At 36.2% G+C, this 21,925-nt stretch overlaps 1 protein-coding gene across 1 annotated transcript; it reads right to left on the bottom strand.

Moving 5' to 3' along the window:
• Nucleotides 1–1,354: 1,354 nt before the first annotated feature.
• LOC128953953 (uncharacterized) lies at nucleotides 1,355–20,286 on the bottom strand. The gene is given in 12 exon segments (XM_054299500.1): nucleotides 1,355–1,395; nucleotides 1,489–2,068; nucleotides 2,070–2,356; nucleotides 2,464–2,622; nucleotides 2,747–3,348; nucleotides 3,423–5,158; nucleotides 5,160–5,536; nucleotides 6,709–13,224; nucleotides 14,052–14,518; nucleotides 19,302–19,383; nucleotides 19,665–19,701; nucleotides 20,065–20,286. Coding segments are annotated over 12 exon segments (10,938 nt in total). The 5' UTR covers nucleotides 20,125–20,286; the 3' UTR covers nucleotides 1,355–1,360.
• Between the last annotated feature and the right edge of the window lie 1,639 nt (nucleotides 20,287–21,925).

Below are 21,925 nucleotides of genomic sequence, written 5' to 3'. Positions count from 1 at the left end.
CCCTAAATGTAATGATCTGTAAATATATATATATATTTATATATATATATATATTAAATCTTGCGATGATTTAAAAACAAAACAAAAAATTAGTTTAGTGTTTACAAACAAAAATTTAATTTAATATTATTATTATTATTATATAAATAAATACATTCAATAATTATGGTAACATTTAATGTAATAGAAATATAGTTTTTTTTATAAATAAACAAAAATAATAAATAAATAATTTTGTTGTTTTTTTGAGGAAATTAAATGTAAAATTTAATTTAGTTTGAATTTTACTGTCAATGAATTCAATTATATGTTTTTTGTGTATTATATATATATATATATATTTATGAGATGCTTAGTAATTATGGCAATTAATGTGAAATATTATTATTATTTATAATAAAACAAACAAAAAAAATAATATCAAACACAAAAACAATGGTTACAAACAAACACAAACAAAAAATTGTTGATTTGATTTTATGATAAATAATAATAATAATATTTTTTTTAAATAAAAAAAGACAATGAAATTATGATGACCATAGAAATAAAACATTTTTTAAAAAAAACGTTATATAATTATAATAAATTATTATTATAAAAAATTTTGTTTTTAATTAATCAATACATGTCAGGCAGTTATTGTGTTTGTGTGTTGTGTTATATAGGATAACAAAAATTTATTACTAATTTGTTTGTATTATTATTATTATTATTGATATATATTTATATAAATAATTTAAATATATATATATATATATTTAATTGACTAATTGATTATTTTGTTTGTATTTAACTGCGTTTTATATATAAGTATAAGTATACCGTAAATATTTAGGTAAATAATAATTCATWATTTTTAAAAAATTTAATAATTATTATTTGTTGTAAAAAAATTATGTATAAATTTAATGCACTTTCAATTGAGCGAAAATTTTTTCTGTTTTATGAATTCCCGTTTTATATAAAAAAAAATATAATTATATAATTAAAACTAATTGTTGTTGTTTTTTCTCAATTGATTCAATAATAATTTTTTTTAGTTGATTTTAATTATATATATATATTTATAAATATATAGATAGTATTGTTATTATTATTATTATTAATATCTTTGTATACGATTGTATATATCAAAAAAAAAAATAATATAATATAAATAAATGCTTTTTTTATAAATATAAAAAAATATCTCTCATATATGTATAAATTAATTAAAATCTAATTATTATAATAATAAATTAAGTTTTTTTTATTTGTATGTATATGTATAGTATGTATGAATTATTTATTAAATTAATAAAAAAAATATTATTATTATTATTACTTATTTTAAAAAAACTTAAATTAAATAGTAGTTTCAATTTCCCTGATCTTCACTATCACTCGTTGTGTCTAAAAAATTATGAAAAAAACAAAAAACATATGATTAGTTAGTGATGGGGACTGTTAGTTAGCTCTCGAGGGACAGTCGTATGGAATACATACCTCCTTTTTTGCCTAAATACTGGTGTTTCCTGAGCCTATCGTACAGATCTTCTTTGGTACCGTAAACTGAGGCCGGATTGCTGATACCCTGCAATGTTGAGCCATTACTTTTGCCATTGTGTAGGCTTTCCTTCATATAGGTTTCGTTGTAGAAGTTAGGCATTTCCCAGCCGTCGTCTTCATCGTCATAGTAGTGGGCGTATGTCGAGTGATGCGACGGTGCTATCGACTCGGCATACGGTGCCGGCGATCCGTAATAGAAGTTCGGCTGCGGACCGGGTGTCGGKGCAAAATCGGTTGGTATRGTATGGACGGACATCTTTTTGGTCAGTGGCCGAGTGCCCGTACGTACGCATATCATCCATATGAGTAGGACAATGAATATGATGAAGAATACGGAGGCACCGATACCGCCGGCAATATAGATAAGCTCGGACTTGCGTTCGCAGCGGTCGCCATAGAAATTAATCAGACAATCGCACCGGGGTTTACGCATACCCGGCGACCATTCACAGCGGCCACCATTGATACAGTAGTCGTCGCATATGTTTACACAGTGAGGATAGTTGACTTCGTTGGCCGTCATTAGCTCTTTGTAGCCCTTCTTTGCATACACAACGGAAGTCCTCATTGGCACCGGTAGGCGCCTCGCACTGGCTATTCGGTGGACACAATTCCATTTTGTCGTTGATTATACACGGATTGCTACACTGATCCACTGATGTATGGCCAACACCGTCGGTAGTCGAATTCGGTGGACACGACTGGCAACTCGAGTCCCGTTGTTCGACGTCCTGGTAGGTGCCCTTCGGACAGGCCGTACATTCGTCGTTGGATGCGTTCAGATAGTGGCCGACGGCACAGATTTCTATATATATRTATATATATAMMAAAATTATGAGTTATCTATCTAATGGACARGTATGGWGATGGTAGTGATTGTCATCCATACTATCCATCCACTGRAATACATACCTAGATTACATTGTTGCGGTGTTGCCGCGCCCATCGAACCGGTAGTAAAACCTTGYGGACATTGYTCGCACGACGGCAGTCCACGGGTTCGGTAGTGGCCAATAGGACAGGCCTCGCAGTTGCCATTAGAGGACAGTTGGAAACCGGGCATACATTCGGCTGTTTATTGTTRAGGAAATAAACAAAAAATAAGTTTTGAAACTYTTTTTTTRACGGAAAAAAAACTACCGAAACCTATATATATATATAGATATCTATAAAAAAAACATAAAACAATACATACGTCGACACTCGTGCTGTGCAATAGCTTCCTGGCTTCGGGTGGTCAGTCCAGTACCGCACGATATACACGAAAACGATCCCTCGGCCGGCTGATAGTGACCATAACCGCACGGACGACATCCGGAATGATGTGTATCAAAATAGTGGCCACTATTACACCGTTCGCGACACTCGTCCGGCGAACGCGATCCAGTAGTTATGGTCACACCCTGGCGGCCGTCACCGATGGGCTGGCATTTTTTACACTGTAACTGACCCAGTTCATTCTGGTAGGTACCGATCGGACATTTCTGACACGATTGGGTGGGTTCGTCATAGTAGGTACCGGCACCGCAYTCGACACAACTGTCGCCCATAACTACCTGACCGGGCGGACAGGCATATTCGGTAATCAGACGCAACGATCGTAGGTCAGGCGATACGTTGGGCAGTGTGTCGCGTACGTCAAATATGGCACTATCGGCGACCGCTTTACGTATGATTGACTCCAGGCTATCCTTTTCCTGTGTGTTGGCATTGATAATCGGGTCGTTATTGGCCGGAAAACCGACTTCAATCGAATAGACGTCCTGGTCGTCGGCGGGCGAGTCGTTGCCGCCGCCTCTGTCACCACCCGATGAYGACGATGATTGCGTTTGGCTCGCAGTGCAGCCGACGGCTGTGCMGMTGATGACGACGACAAACYCGGCTGTTGTTTACTACACTTGACATTAACGCCCAGTCCTTTGCAGGCGCCGCGCGACTGATCCGAACATATCTTCCACGAGCGGTCAATACGCAAGAGACTGTCGGTCACGCGGGAGGTCAGGATTTTCTTACCCGAATCGCTGCAGACAACGCCCGACGGAACATTGATCAACAATCGGAAAATACGTTGAGCCGAATGTTTTGGTGCACACGACGGGAACACCAGCGGCCGTTCGGTATCGTCGTTSGGTCGCCAAAAACCTTCGGCACCGCATACGTAGAATCGGGGAATCGGTTGGGAAAACGATAGACCCTGATTGCACTTAATACGGCATACCTTGAACCGGCCGCCCGGACCCCAATCGGAACATTCACGTTCGCCGCCTACCGGTGCTGCCGGTACACGACAAAATTCGCGGACAACGTGYACCTGGAAGTCGCAGCGGGCACTGTTACCCGATTCATCTACSGCCACATAACTCAGATCGTATGTACCCTTTTTCAGCGCTTCTCCACTTCGGATCTTTTCCAACTCGAGCACCTGTACTGACCGCAAGTCGTCGGTAAACTGYGGTTCATCCCAGTTGACAACTGTYGAACTATTTTCCGATATTATCCACATATCGGGCGGACAATGCAAGACACTGGGCGGCGTCTTGTCCTGTTGCAATATACGGCAATCGTCRCCYGAGTAGCCGACYGGACACACACGTTCGCCRCAACGGCCGGGACCTTCACGTTCGACGGTTCCCTCAATACGGTCATAGCCGGTAAACCGGAGCAATAGGCCGGCAAACAATACCGGYGCATTTTTRCACGACCTAATCTGTGAGGGTATCTCCTGGCTCATGTCCAGTGCCCGATTCCATAGGTTCACACGGGATAGRCGGCCRTGAAAACCGGCACCAGTTTCSGCTTTGTTTTTGTCGTCCAACGGTGCGCCCAAATTGACCCAACCGTACGCCGGCAAACTCATACCSACRGCGTAATCGTTGACAGTAGCGGCWACTGCCGTATCGGTAACCAACATCAGTGTACCGTCACGGCCGTCCCATATGACATTAATGTAGTGCCATTGGCCATCGTTGATCGGTACGTTTTCGAGGTAMGGTAAGAAAACRTCGGGTAGYCGATCGGGGAACAGCGATATAAAGATACCGTTATGGTTGGCCCGGATWAGCGGTTTTTTACCGATCGGCAGATGAGCCGAATCGACGGAATAGAGTGTAAAATAGGTACCAATAGATTCTTCAATATACTGTACCCATAGGGCCAGTGTCAGGCTCTGGGCTTCCATTAGATCGAACGGTGCCGTTAGGGCTGCRCTTGACGATCGACTTTCGTCGTTGATATAGATATCGTAGTCGATGTTAATGGGTTTACGACAGTCTTCGCCGGTCGAATTGAACGGACATTTACAATAGAAACCGCCAGTCAGATCAATACAGGTAGCMGTAGGTGCRCAYGAWGTSGGGGTACAGTCAATGATATCGTGCTGGCAGTTACGGCCGGTATAGCCGGGCGGACACTGGCACTTGTAGCCGCCGTTATCCATACCCAGATCCAGACAGGTGGCACCGTTTTGGCATACATTGTCGTCGCAAGCCCGGTACTCGTACTGGCAGCCGACACCCGAGTATTTGGACGGACAGGTACAGTTCAGACCCGAACCATAGTCGCGGCATATGCCGTCGTGTTGACACGGATTGCCGATACAACGYTGAGGCTGATGTCTGGCAACGTTTACCGTCGGTACCCGACGGACAAACGCAAAAGTAATCCTGGAATAGGTCGACACAGCGGGCATCGTTATGACACGGACTGGACTCGCACTGGCCGATATCGGCTTCGCATCGTTGGCCRGACCAACCGGGCAGACAGGCACACTTGAAACCGTTGATAGCRTCGGAGCAGGTGCCACCATTCAGACAGGGAYTACTGGCACAGTCGTTGTCGTTGATTTCGCACAGTTCACCSGAGAAGCCCAGTATGACAATCGCATCGGTAGCTATTGTCCTGATCGACACACGTTCAGTGCCCGGCGAATGGCACGGATTGCTGACACAGTCATCAACTTCGGCCTCGCATTGAAGTCCAACAAAACCTATAGATTGATTGATATACAGTATATTTATTAGAGTGAGTGAGTGTGTGTGTGTGTGTGTGTGTGTGTGTGTGTGTGTGTGTGTGTGTGTGTGTGTGTGTGTGTGTGTGTGTGTGTGGTCCGAAAATTTTTTATTCATTATTTAAACGACAATTATTACAAAATATGACAATCAAACACAAAATTTATTAAATTATTATTTATAAAATATTTGTATAAATTAAACATAAAATATTACAAAAGATGATGGTTTTGATCTAATAAATAATAACATATTAACTTTATTAGAATCTAAGTTAGATCTACGATCAGTTATCGTTAATCCCGAGTAATTAAAGTTAATTTAGAGAAATTTGTTGCGGGTATAGAATAAATAAAATTGTTTTTTGATAAAATTATTTTCGGACAGACATAGTCAGGTCAGGTCAGGTCAGGTAAATTTGTACCCTATGTTAGGTCAGGTCCGAGTCCGAGATTTTAGGTATCAGATCAGGTACGGGTCAGGTACGGGTCCGAAACTTTTCGCTCTCTAGTGTGTATTTGTGTGGACAGTTAGATATAATTATAGAAAAAAAAATTATTTACAGTATATGATATACTGTATAATAAAATTGAAAAATAGTTTTTTTTGTTTTAAAATAATTTTGTTTTAACTTTAATTAAATATTATAATATGAAAATCAGATACTATATGGGGGGCACTGGTATGCTATCAGCTCATGGAGTTATTATACGTTATTATTATTATGACTTTCAATAAATAACCTCAAAATTTTTTTTAATCTATATTATTATTATATTCAAATTATTTACAACATAAGATATTTTTATGTTATTTTTTGTTTGTTTGCTATTAATAATTATTAATTAAATTCAAATAAATTGTAAACTATTTTTTTAAATAAATAAAAAATAAATCAATATTAATTATATATAAAATTTGCCTAGCTTATTTAATAAATAGTTATTGTGTGGGATATTAATCAACAAATAGATAAACTAAATAATATTTCCCACATTAATCGGTAATTAAAAAACTAAACAAAAATATCATAATTTCTATAATTAATTTTAATTGCAATATTAATATAACTGATAATTATTTTTTTCWATATAAATRTGATAWACATATAATTAGCACAGTTAGATAAAACCAACAAAAAAAAACATACCTGGCCTGCACTGGCACATAAAACCATCAATTAGATCGAAACAGGAGCCACCATTTTGACACGGTTTGGATTCGCAGGAATCTATCTGATGTTGGCACCGGGATCCTGTATAGCCACTGTCGCATACGCACCGGTAGCTATCTACCAGATCGATACATTCGCCATTATTTTCGCACGGATCCGACACGCATTCATCGACGTTGACTTCACATTTGCTACCTGTCCAGCCGGGCTGGCAAATACATTCGTGATGATACAGCCGATCGACGCACAGCCCATTCAAACAGGGACTACCGGCACACAGATCCAGTTTCTGATGGCAACGTTTACCGGTGAACCCTGGGGGACAGTCACATTTGAAATCGTTAACCAAATCGGTACAGTTGGCACCCAGTAGACACGGTTCTTCGGCACAGTCGTCGATATTGAGTTCACATTTTCGGCCCGACCAGCCAGCTGGACACTCGCACCGGTAGCGACCCTGTTGCAGGGGTACACATTGGCCACTGTTTTCGCACGGATTTCGGTCGCCGTGCGTACACGGATTGATGGTTATATTACACGACCGGCCCTCGTAACCGGATCGACACAAGCACTCGTAGTTACCCAAACCGGGCGTATCTTTGCACATGGCTTTTTCCGGGCAGGTATCGTTRTGGCAGTCGTTGCGGGCCAGTTGGCACTGYAGACCCGAATAGCCGACCGGGCATTTGCACTGGTAGCCCTGGGGATGGTCGACACATGTACCGCCATTGTAGCACGGTTCCGATTGACATTCATTGATATCCGATTCGCATTGGGGTCCGGTAAAACCGGCCGGACAATAGCAAGTAGGTTCGTGATTGAGTACCAGACATACGCCACCATTGTGACAGGTATGCGACGAACAGGATCCGGCCGTACAGGCTTCGTGACTCAAAGCACCGGGACGTAGGGTACGTTCTTTGCCCGGACATTCGCGACACTGGGTTTGACCTTCTTTTTCTTGGAAATAATTTGTCGGACAGGGAGCGCACGGTTCCAGACCRGTCTCGGAATAGGTACCGGCCGGACATTTTACCCGACATTCGTTAATAATGGTCGAACCGGACGAATAGGTGAACGTATTTTGCGGACACGACTGACATTCTTTGAAACCGTCAGCCGGCGGCTGACCCGAGTAGCTGTTCATCGGGCACTGTAGACACGGCACCAGACCGCTAGCCGAATAGGTACCGTAACCGCACACTGGTATACAATCGCTTAAGGATTTACTACCCTTGTCACGTGTATAGGTACCGTCGGGACACTGACGACAGCTGGCCTCGCGTGTCGAGTCCTGATACCAACCGCGCGGACATTCCGTACAGATATGCATGTCTTTCGAAGCGAACGTACCGGCCGGACAGTGTAGACAACGGGGTACGGCTACTGTAGCACCGGTAGCATTGTTGTTGGTGTTGAGTATTTCGCCCGGTACACAAGTAAATCCCCGAACCACATGTGACCGCAGAGCCTGTAGTGATGGACATGAACCGCCTACTTGTTGCGATGATATGTTCAACAGTGGTTCAATGATGGCCGACGTTGACGGCACTGATAGGTCAAAGATCAAGCCCAGCGTAGAACCGCACAGATCGTAGAGCATTGTTGACGGAACGGCCGGTGCTATACGTAGTATATACTCGACTGATAGGGCATTGGTATCCGGTTTGATGGTTATTGTAGTGTTGAAGAACATTATGGCCATCTGGACATTGATTGCCGAACATCGGTCGCTGAGTACCTGATTGAGGGTCGGGTAGAAACCGGAGACGTAGTTGACGTAGGCTTGCATACAGGCCGGCGGTGCGAAACCGCCCGATCGGTACTCGATCTGTGCAATCACATCGTACGAAGCTTGGTTGGTRTCTTCGGGTACACAATCGGGTATAATGGCTGTCGGTGTCCACGGTTGTCCAGTGGAACATTCGTAGTGTTTGACCGGATCGGCATCAATGAACCGATAGCCGGGATCACAAGTAGCCGAACAGCGGTAACCGGTGGAGGCATCGTTTGGCATACAGTTGACCACACCGTTGGCCGGCTGGTCCAAAGCCCAGGCAACACATGTTTGCGGCTGAACTGATACTTGGAAGTGACAGATGGCTTCGTTACCGAAACGATCGGTGGCCACAACCGATACGTTACGATAACCTTTGAGTGGTATGACAGCCGATTCGGGTATCAGTTGTATGCGTACGTCACCCGATTCATCGGTAGCATTGATCAGTCGTCGAGTATCGTTAAAGTTGACAAACAAAGAGTCCTGTTGTTCACTCAAATCAATGGTATAGGACGGCGGACACGACAATGATGGCGGTGTTTCGTCGGGAACCGTTATGTTGACGGCACAGACAGCAACATTACCATCAGAATCGTAGGCATAGTATTCGACAATCATATCTTCGAAGACAATCTGTGGCGGTTTGAAACCGAGCGGCCGGACTTCGAGTCGGGCCACGTAACCGGAATTATCGACAGGTGTCGGTATGGTATAGTTGACGGGCATCAGTCCCTGCGGACCTTTCGTAACAATTACCGGACCGGCCGGACAGTTGACCCAATGTGGCGGTTCCTGATCGACACAAATCGGATAGCCGTTATCATAGCCGAGTAGTATCTCTTCTTTGGTGTCCTCGCAGCCCATAATCTCGAACTTCAGACACGGATTCTTGTTGTACGAAACGATTCCCAATATGATGTAACGGGCGGTAACCGAAACCGGCAGCGGTATGACAGTCAGTTCGCCATAGTTGCCCGGTTCTCGGCTGGTCAGATTGAAATTCGGGAAATAGACGACAAAATTCTCAGATTCACGAACTTTGTAGAAAAATCGGAGTTCCGTAGGCCGGCCGACAACATCATTGGTCACTACACCCTTGACCAGTAGGGCCTTAATTCGGTAGACTTTACCCAAATCAACGGTAACGTARGTAAACGGTTCGTGTTGTCCGCACCAACCGGTAGCCGAATTCATACGTATTTTGTTGGCCTCGTAATTGCTTCGCTGGGACGTAGCATTGATAGCCGTATCGGGAATCTGGCCACTGGCCAAACCGACCGGTCGAATTACCCGGCAGTCGGCATTTTTCTGGCAAGTAATCGGATCCGTCGAATAGGGCACATAACCGGGTCGGTCACAGGTAAACGATACCTGGGATCCTTGTTCRTAGCTAGTGGCCAACTGTTGRCCGTCGGGTGGATGACCGGGATCGGCACAGACAGGTCCTTCGCATCKGAGGTCACCGAAATCCCAGTTACCCTGTGGTCCGCAYCGGATAACATTGTCCGACCTCTCGGTTTTACCGCCCAATGTAAACGTTTCGTCGCAGCCGAAGAAAAACGATGCCTTATATCGGGTATCGGCATAGAAACCATAGGACGCACCGTTTGACTCGACTGGTGCGCCGCAATCCAATCGGGGACAGGTAGGCGTCAGACCTGATAGCCAGAAATCATGTTTGCCTTCCTTCGGATCGTAGACACACTGTCGGAAACTGGCAGTTGACGTTCCTCTCAATGGTCGGCCGTCTTCCATACACTGGACGGTAGCGTTGCTCAGATAGGGTATGAATTTGTCGCCAGCGGCTGCCGTTTCGTGAGTGATGCGCAATCCTTGGCCACTGTCGTCGCCAAACATCTGGCACTGGGCATAGACACATTCGGGTACCGATCCGTTCCATTGGCCATTCGAGCCGCATATGAGTGTCGGTTGGCCAACCATTACGTAACCGAAATCGCAATGATAGTTAACAAAATCGCCGAAATGATACTTMRRTTTWGTGGACAATAGTTTGCCGTTSGMCGGCGACTTCAACGGCGGACATTGTTTCGGTACACAAGTTTTGTTCATACGAAACAGGTCGCCATCGCGGACACCCGTTTCGCTAACGGCTATATCGTAGCCGGCCGTACCGTTCGACGTAAACAATTCGTAGCCAATATTACAGACACAATTGAAACCGCCGGGACTGTTGACACAACGTTGATCGCACCCACCGTTTTTATCCAGACATTCATTAATATCGATACAATCTTGTCGGGAACAGCCCATCAGCTCGAAGCGCATACACGGAGCGACCGCGTATTCCATGACCAACAATCGGACATAGCGTGCCTCCAACGGTATCGGTAAGTTGACAATGGATAGCCCGGAGCCGCCGTTCGGTGCCAACCGGAACTGTACGGGTCGTCCGGAYAGATCGGAATAGTCGCGAAACAAATCGGTCAGTTCGTTGGCGTGTTGTAGCCGAACGGTTATCGGATAGGCCTGCGTATTGTCGAGTCGYTGRACCGATTGTATACGGAAACCACGTATGACGGTCTGTGCCCGCAAATCAATTTGGACATAGTTTTCGCCGACACGCGGCACCGAACCGCACCAACCGCGTTGAGCGTCCAGTCGGATATCGCTTTTTTTGTACCCACTTTCCGTACCCGAAACTTTGATGGCCGTATCGGGTATGGCACCGGTAGCCAACCCAAGATCGGATACGGGCCGGCAGTTTAGATTCGGTTCGAAACCGTCCTTACATTTGCAGAAAAAGCCGCCGTTAGTATTGGAACACTGAGTTGAGGCCAAATCGCAGGCCGACGATGAAAGACATTCGTCCTGATCGCGACATTTCGGCAGATTATCGAACGTCTGATTCGGTCCGCACTTAATAACCGGATGTCCATCCAGTTTGTAGCCTTTGTTACACTGGACCCGGGCTTCGTCGCCGAACAGATACTTGCGTTGGGTGTCCACTAGAAAACCGTATTCAATGGTCGGCAACAGATGACACTGTGCCCGTTCGCAAGTAGGCGGCAGTCCTGACCACTGGCCAACCGATGTGCAGGCAATTACCGGTATTCCCTGTCGATGATAGCCGGGTTCACAATCGAATCGTATGATCGTACCGTAACTATAGCTTCGGTTGTTGCCGCCGGTCATAACGTGTTGGATAGCGTTCGGTGTTTCCGGCAACTGTGGACACGACGAGGCCAGACATAGTGGTAGGCGTTCCCATTTGCCGTCGTCGGTACACCTGATTGTTTCCGTATGCATTTGCGACGGAAAAGCGAAACCAGCGTAACACTGATAGGTAGCCGTTCCCCGATAGGTAACGTTGGTCGATGCAACGGCAAAACCGTTATCAATCTGCGGAACCGGTCCACAGTACCGTTCCTGACAGTCGGGAATCGTACCAAGCGTCCACTGGCCTCCCTGTTGGCATTCGGTCATCAATTTTGTTTGGCCATTGCTAAACTCCTGGCCGGTAGGACAGGTAAAGTTAACCCGAGCGCCAAACATTGTACCCCTGGTCGATGCTACAGCATTGGCACCGATCTTCAACGGTGGACAATCGGCCGAAAAACTGGCCGACCAACCTTTTCCGGCAGTCATTGCATTGCTTTTGAAAAGTATTAACATTTTGCCGGACGATGCCGACAATGTCAGGCCCTGGGGTTTGGTTTTAGTTGAGAAACCACGCGACGGGTGCAACGGTATACCGTTGGTGTCCTGGCCGTCGTAGATCTGCAGGGAATCGTCGGCGGCCACATCGAAATCGTTGAATATAATGGACAATGAACCGCCGTGTGCGCCCGTTGGCCGGGCCAGTCGATAGGCACAGTTCTGATTGGGCGGATATTTGGTAACACCGTAAGCCGGTGACGTCACATTACCGGCTTCGGCTGTATACTCGATTTCGCAGCCGGCCCGATAGCGTATGGCAAAACCTTGGCCACTGTTACCGCCGAAACCCGTATAGAAATACAAATAGATTTTATTGCCAGTCGATACGATATAACGGTTGCTGGTGTCCCGTAAATTGCCAGTTAGTTTGGCCAACAATGAATTGGTCGAACCGGAACCGTCGCGTACGCTTATGTAGTCGCGGGACGGTTCCAGATCCAGTTCGACCACTTCCAAGGTTACCGTTTTGCCCGGTGCAGCACCAATAACATAGACACATTCCAAGCCACCCGGATAGGGTTCGGGATATAGCGGCGATGTTATCACTTGGGCGGCCTGTGTAGCGTACAAATCGCCGCCACATTTGATCGGTTCGGTTTTCCATGAGGCCCGAAACCCGCGTTTTTCGACACCGGCGTCCGACTTGAACTTAACAATCATCAGATTGGAACCGGTGGTAAACGTACGCGAACTAAGATTCTGATGACCCGACAAAGTGGCCAAATTTACCGACGATTCCTCAGTTCGGCCGCCGGTCAGTATCTGGACAGTGTCGAAGTTGGCTTCGGTATCGAATTCGGCAAACTGTAAGATCATACCCGAACCGATCGGACCTTCGAGTGTCCATTTGCAGTCCGAGTTCGGATCGTAACGATTCGGATAGTTAGGTGAGACTACTTTATCGCCCGAACTTTGTAGATAGTGATGACATTTGCGGGGACAGTCAGTTTCATCCGATTTATCGCCACAATCGTCCTGACCGTCACATTTGAATGCACTGTTGACGCACTTGCCGTTTGAACAGTGATAGGAGCCTAACGGTGCGTTTGAAACGTTTTCAACAACAAAAAAAAGTGTTTAAAAGTTTAAATAAATAGATAAATCAAATATCAAATAGTTTTTTCAAAGTGTATATATATTTTTTGTTTGTTTGTTAATTTCTAACTAGACACATTAAGTTTTTTTAAAATTATTATTAATAATCTGTAGTAATATTTGTATAGAGAGTACAGGTAGGTTTTAAATACCGGTGCCGTGTATATAAATATATGCTATCTCTATGATGAAAACCTCTAACTATGCAATAATAATAATATAATAATAAGGAGAGTAAACTCTTTAAAAAGTTTAATAATTACAATATTATTATTATTATTAACAATAATAATAATAATAAGTAAAATATTATACATATATATATATATTGTTAGAGATTTAAATCTCTCTTAAGATTATCATCACATCATCAAACAATAACCTAACACACAATCGTTGTGGTTTAAACTACGGCACTGGTATGTCATTTATTTTACTGGAAAAAAAATAATAGGGAAGTAGTTGGTTGTGTGTGTGTGTGTGTGTGTGTGTGTGTGTGTGTGTGTGTGTTTGGTTAGTACTGTATAGACTATACTATTAAATCAAATCAAACAAACAAACAAATAAAATAAAATAAAATAAATGAAAGATTGTTTGATTGTCTTCTTTTTTGAAGAAGAAATAATAAAAAACAAAAAAACATTTTTTTCCTCTCTGTTTGTCGATAAAGTCTTCATCATTTGAAGACACGACATATAGATAGTTAGATAGATGTCATATATATATAAGGGAAGTCATAAAAAAAACGATATGATGATGTCGTTACCTGTCGGACAGGTCTGCTTTTGGCAAACAAACGGCAATAGGTCTTCACAGGGGGCCATCTCCCAGGTCTGCTGGTTTTTGTCGACACCACTACCAGCAGCCAGTGCTGATGATGATGACGATGATGTACTGCTGCTAAATCCCGGGCCGATAGCCAACGATGATGCCGATGACCAATCGGCCAATGTCGATCGGACACATTCGCCGTGTCGGGTATTCGGTTCATCCGGTAACCAGAAGCCAACATATTTGCTAACAAACCGACCGGAAGCCGATTCCAGTGTATTTGTCGATAGGTTGTCGATAGACTGGAATCCTATCCAGAATGAGGTACGACTAGTTGTTGTTGACGATGACGATGACGATAATGATTGGCCAGTAGTGTCATCCTTGAGCCACTGGTTCGCCAAATCAATGGTAAAATTGTTTTGAGTGTAGTCGGAGATCAGCGCCAATTCGCTGCCATATCTGGTTATAAATACATAATTAATTTTAAAAAAATATATATTAATAAATATAATTACTTAATAATATTGTATTAATAATAATTATTATTATTATTATTATATGTTAGTTAACTACTGGTTTATTTCAACCTTTAAATTGACAATTAGTTTTTATTTTAAACTATAACTAAATATTTTGTATTAAATTATTATAATATTATTATTATTTATTATTAACTTAATAACTAAACTGTATATTATTAGAGTTTACCAGTTTAAACTGTATATACAATTTACTATATAATATGTATTATTATTATTTTAAGTATTAATAAATACTTTTTTTAAAAAATAAATTATTTTTATTGTATTTACTAATAATAAAATGTTAGCTTTTCCTATATTTATTTTTATTATAATTATTATTTAGATGCCCTTTAACTGTAATTAACTGTCAACACACACACACACACACTGTGCAATGCATACCTGTATTGCCAATAGTCTTTTGGTCATCAATAGCACTGGTATGTACAGTGTATGTATGTGTGAATATATTTGCAACTATGTGTACAGTATGTACTGTATCTATGTATGTATGTGTGAATAATAGTCATATTCACTGAATATATTTTTGATAGGTTATGATGAGGAGAGTTAAAGCGATTAAAATAGTTTAGCCATTGATTTTTGGTTACGAAAGGCTATAAGCATGCCTAACGGCACCGGGATATACATGACATCCCCATACCATTGACTTGTACTGTACACTACACATACTATACAGTATATACAGTACATTACACACACACATACAAACGTGATATGAAATTACTGGCACTTAATAGTAATTTAATCGAAAGGCTTAATCATCGCAACAAATATTAGCCCTTAATATATTGCTATACATTATATATACACTGTTTATATACCGGTATAATATATAAACTTTTTTATTTTTAAAAAAAAAATTATACAAAAATAATATATTATTAGTTTTTTTCTAATTTTATATATATATATATTTGCTAATAATTATACCGACATTTATTACACACACACATTGAATTGAGATTTTTCTGGTGTTTTTTGTTGTTTTTGTTGTTTTATTTTTATTTTACACAAAATAATTATTTCAATATTATAGCCAAAATGATTATAATTTTTATTATAAATTTATTCAATGATAATATAGTATAGAAATAAAATCTATAGTATATTACTTTGATATAATTATTTGATTTCTCTCTCTCTCTCTCTCTCTCTCTCTCTCTAATCTATTGGCATTTAAAAACAGCTAAAACAACAAAAAAGATATATATATGATATATATATATATATATATAATAATAAAAATTGTTTAACTAATAATAAATTTTGTTTTTTTGGCCTCAAATTGAAATATTTTTAAATATAGACTTTTTTTTGATATAAATTAAAGTCATGTCAAGACTTTGAAATTAACTTAAAATCAAGTTTTATATATATATATATATATATATAAATTTATTTATATTTTTAAAAAATTTTTGTTGTTTTTATTTCTCAATTGAAAAATTTTTATATTAAAACCTAAATGTAATGCAATGGAAATAATAAAATAAATAAAAATAAAATAATAATTTCTAAATTCTATAAAAAAATATTTTTATTAAAAATACATAATAAAATCAATTTTTAAATAAATAAAACTAAATATATATATATATATATTATATTTATTTATATAAAATATTTCCTAAACATACTTAATATTTTTTTTAAAGCATTAAATAATAAATAATATTATTATGTGAATACTAGTTAGTTATTTATTTTATTTCTTAACATATATTTATTATATATATATATATATTTTTAAAAAACATTTCAACAATTATATGGAGATATTATATTTCAATACTTAATATCTGGAAAAAGGGTTTTTTTCATAGCATAAATAAAATTAAAAAATAATATATTTATTTTTTTTGCATTTAGTTATTGTTGTTGTTTAATATAATTGTATTTATTTTTTTCTATCCCTTAAACTTATATTGTATTAAATATTTTTTATTTGGTTTATTATACATTGAATACATTACATGTCTCAATGATTGACCCAAAAAATTAATATGTCTTAACATTATTATCATAAAAAATACACTACAGTTTAAATATATATATATATAATAAATAATGATATTATACTTTATGTTTATTTTTTTCAGATTCATTATTATTATTATTAGTATAGTTTTAAACAAACATTGTTTTATGTGTGTGTGTGTGTGTGATATAGTATAGTATAATAAAAATATATAAAAACTAGTGTAAAATGAATCAAATTATGTTTTTATGTCACTATTGAAATCAAATGTCTATAAAATAGTTTAGTTTTTATTTTGTTTGTTTGTTTGTATATAATATGTTTAGTTATGTACTGATATATATATAATGTGTTTTATTTGTTATTATTATTATTATTATTATTATTTAATATTCGATTAACAATTTTGTTGTTGTTTTTTGTTGTTAGGTTAGGTGTACTATATATTATATATCAATAGTTATTTATTTATTTATTTTTTAGTTTAACACACAAATTGTCTCAAATATCAGTAATTTAATGTTGAAATGATTACCCCTCCCCCCCCCCCCGAAAAAACTTTATATAAAAAACTATAGCAAAATTATATTTATGTAATTTTTTTGTGTGTTTTTGATTATGATTGTATTTAAATGTATAGATTACTAACTATAACTAAAAAAATTATTTTTTAACTAACATGACTAACATAATAAAAATTTTTAAACAAAAATGTTTTTAGATATATATATATATATACAGTATATAGAGATAATATAAATTATATTTTTATAATACTTTCCCAGAAAACAATAGCAAATAATTTATAGTTTTATTATTATTATTATTATTATATTTTTTTTGTGTGCAAAATCTCAATCAGTCACATATATCAAACAAGCAATAATAATTTATATAACAATTTATATACAGTACATATATATATATATATATATACCGGTATGTACTGTATATACTGTATATATATTGTGTATTGTATTATATTATTTAGAAATAATACTAACAAAACAGAAAATATTATAAATTAAAAAAAATTATTTTGCAATAATTATTTGTCTTATTATTAATAAATAGGTGCTCTCTCTCTCTCTCTCTCTCTCTCTCTCTCTCTCTCTCTCTCTCTCTCTCTCTCATTCACTCACTCCATATCCCTGCTAATGACCCGATCCCTGACCGGTACTCTGTTTTATTTTATTTTTTGATTTTAAGTGATGTGTTTAAGTGAGTGAGTGAGTGAGTGAGTGAGTGAGTGAGTGAGTGAGTAAGTGATTGACTGTTTAAATGAGTAAATTGAGAGACATCTTATTGATGATAAAACTAGTTTATAATGGGATATATATAAAGTCTATATACTATGTGTGTGTGTGTGTGTGTGTGTGTAAACACATACATAGATATACATACATACACACACACACACTGTACACATACATACAGGAATTGCAAATTTTTTTATTATTTGCAATCTTATTGCTTATTATAGTATATATTTATATATTCAATTACATCACAAATATTTCTTCAATAAGTAGTAGTAGTAGTAGTAGTAGTAGTAGTAGTAGTAGTAGTAGTTGGAGGTTATGTTGACTCTTATTCCGGTTGATAACCTAATGCTATACACCTGAACGCTATTGAGAGAGAGAGAGAGAGAGAGAGAGAGAGAGAGAGAGAGAGAGAGGAATGGTAGACAAGGATAGGTAGTCTCTTCACTTCTCTCTCTCTCTCTCTCTCTCTCAGTACACACACACACACTCTTTCCTATATAAAAGTCTTACTCACTTTGGCTAAAGAGGTAGAGAAGTCATCTCTCTTAGGTTTTCAGGAGAGAGAGAGAGAGAGAGAGAGAGAGAGAAACCAGTAGTATTGGGTAGTAGTAATAGTAGTAGTAATACCTAAGCTAAGAGAGAGAGATACAAGTGCTACAAGCGTACCGGACAAACCAGTAATAATGAAAAAACTTTTTAAAAATATGTTGCCTCAATACATACATATATATATATATATATACTGTATATACAGTTCATATATATAAATATATATATACACATTTATATATATAGTGTAATATATATATATATATACAGTTGAAAGCCATTAATAGTAAGCACATACATAGTATATACGTTTAGCAAAAATATTAATTTATATATACTGTATATATACATTTATATATATATATATATATATATATTAGTAAATTCTTGAAACTACAAACATTTTTTTATGAGCCCTTAAGCTTGAGTCGACCCCCTCTCTACCTTAATATAACATTTGTTGCCCTTTATATATATATTTTATTTATTAATACTGTTTATTATATATATATATATATGAAAAGCATGACATTGACATTAAACTTAGCTTGTTCATTTACATAAATACAGTTTTGTAATATATAATTAATTTCTAGACGTTATAGTGTAAATGCAATAAATATATATACATATAAAGTATAAATAAATACTATACTAGTAATTTATATTATTAGCTAAATTAAAAACCATTAAATTTTTTAATATTATCTAATAATAAGTAAGATTTTTTTACTTTAATCTCTTGAAAATAACAACACAATTGTTAGACATTTTATATATTACTATATCTATATATATATATATATATATATATATATATATATATATACTGTCTAATGGTTAGTAATTTTATATATATATATATATATATATATATAAATAAAAAAGTGAGAAACACCTACCGTCTACATATCTCAGCCGCTCTCCTCCACGAGTGCTTTATATTGAAAAATTTATAACAATTTATACCCTCCCGGTGCCATCCTATAGATAGATAATTGGGAAGATAGATGTTTATTAATAATAATAATAATAGTATAATCCGGCAATTGATTTGATTTTAAAATCACAACAACATTGCACACACACACACACACATAAAAAACTTATTATTATACAATAATTATATTATATATTGTAATATTATTATAATTATAATATTGTATAATAATAAGGCACACATGTATAACACAATCACATATATATTTTGTGTATATATATATATTATACACAAAAATTACACACAATTATTAACTGGACTCTACCTTCTGGACAATTAAGTAGATTATTGGACGGTTGGCACTAAAAAAAATAAAATTGAAAAATAAATTGTAGATAAAAAAAATATATTAATAATCTTATAAATAAACTTTTTATGGTTGTATATCAACTACAATATTAAAAAAACACATAAAAATTGTTGACAAAAATAAATCAAAATAAATAAACATTATATAAATTATATCATAATTTTTGTGTGTGTTTGTGTGTGTGTGAGATAAAACATTTTTGTATAACAATACATCAATTAATTTTATACACACACAAAAAGCACACAAAACTATATATATACTATATATACATATATATATATTGATATAATTTATCCAAACAAACAAATTATAACAAAATTAATATTCATATATTATATATATAAATAATTACATTAATTGTGTGCAAAATTAAATAACAGGTGAAAATCACAAATGCCAACCAACTATACATTGTGTTGGTTGGGTTGGCTGTCTAAACACATATATATATATAAATAAATACTATTTTTTGTGTGTATGTATATGTTTACAGCACCGATACTACACTGTCACTGGTGGTAGTGATGGTTGATGTACATTCAACACACTGTATATCCTTATGGCAATGTCCCCCTGGTATGCTGAATCTGGTGTGTCTATGTATGTATGTATGTATTACTGTAGTGGTGTCTGATGTACACACAGGTAGATAGGATAGAGAGGAACGGTGTGTGAATGAGAGAGAGGGCTTCTACAGGTACTACAAACTAGTGTACATACATAAGCTTAAAGTTGTCTAACGTGTTATTCCCCCAAAAAAAAAATTATATATACATATTCTGTAATAATAGTTTTTGCTGGTAAACTGTTTATTACAGTTATGCATATGACATCTATAGTTGTATATTACAAATATAAGGGTTTTATATATCATTGATTAACTTTATATATATATATATATATAACAGTGATTAACATTATATATAGGATTTTTTTAATTATTATTATAATTTATGAAATGTACCATCATATCTATGGTTATCTATGAATGATTTTATTTATTATAATTTTGAACATTAATAACGTTATTACATTTATCAAAAAAGTTATCATGATACCACTTAATGTTAATCACTGATATATAATATATATAAAAAAAATTTTAAGTTATCATTATAATTTATGAAAAGTACCATGATAAAAGTAAATCTCACATATATATAGACTAGACACAAATTAAATAAATTGTTTATCTTAATCATAGTTTTATATATTATTATGTTATCTATATATAATTAATTTATATTTATTATAATTATAATTTTTAAACATCAATAATAAACACTAATAAATACTAATGCATACTATCATTTTATTTTATAAAAGTTAAAATATATGTCTATTATTATTATTAAATTTATTATTATGAAATTATGAGTCATATTTATGTATAATTATTATTTTAAGCATAAATAATTTATATATATATATATATATATATATATATATTATACTGTATATTGATTTTCAATTTTCAAATATGCAGTTTTGATATGCATTACTGTTTAACAGAAATTTTTTTTACAGTTTTAATTTATTATTAATTAATGTATGTAATGAATAAATAAACTTTTAATGTCAACGATTACTACAGTAACAGTAAAGTATAATATTATTCAATTGAAATTTATTAGATATGAATCATCACTTTTATATATATATATATATATACTGTATATTCAATATTAAATTACATAATATATGAATAAATTAAATATTTATATATATATAAATAAAACTTATATAACAATAAAAACCACTAATTATTTATTTCCGATTGTCATTAATATTTGTATGAAAAAAAATTGTTAGTTTAATAAATAAAAAATTATTCAATAATTATTATAAATATTACTCATTAATTATTTTTAAATAGTTTCCGAAAAATATGGAAAATAGTTTATTTTTGATTTGAATTTTATCTAACCTTAAAAATCTAAATGTAAAAAATAAATAATATTTTATTTATAATAACTTATTATGTAATTTATAAGTATATATATATATTATTTTTGCTAAAATTATATAAATATCAATCAATATACTAGTATTAGCATACTATAAATAAAAAAATATTTTAAACCAGTTGAGAATGCTAGAAAGCATTTCCACACGAATTCCTAATCATAATTAAAAATTAAATTCAGTATGATAAAATAAAATCAACTATAGTTATGTAGAGTATCAAACGATTTAGTATGACAAAACAAACA

The sequence above is a fragment of the Oppia nitens genome, unplaced genomic scaffold (genome assembly GCF_028296485.1).
Source record: "Oppia nitens isolate AA-2021 unplaced genomic scaffold, nextdenovo-longstitch-racon4-pilon3 scaffold24_pilon_pilon_pilon, whole genome shotgun sequence".
NCBI lineage: Eukaryota > Metazoa > Arthropoda > Arachnida > Sarcoptiformes > Oppiidae > Oppia > Oppia nitens.
Note: the sequence above shows the minus strand (reverse complement) of the source record. Positions and strands in the feature narration are given on the sequence as shown.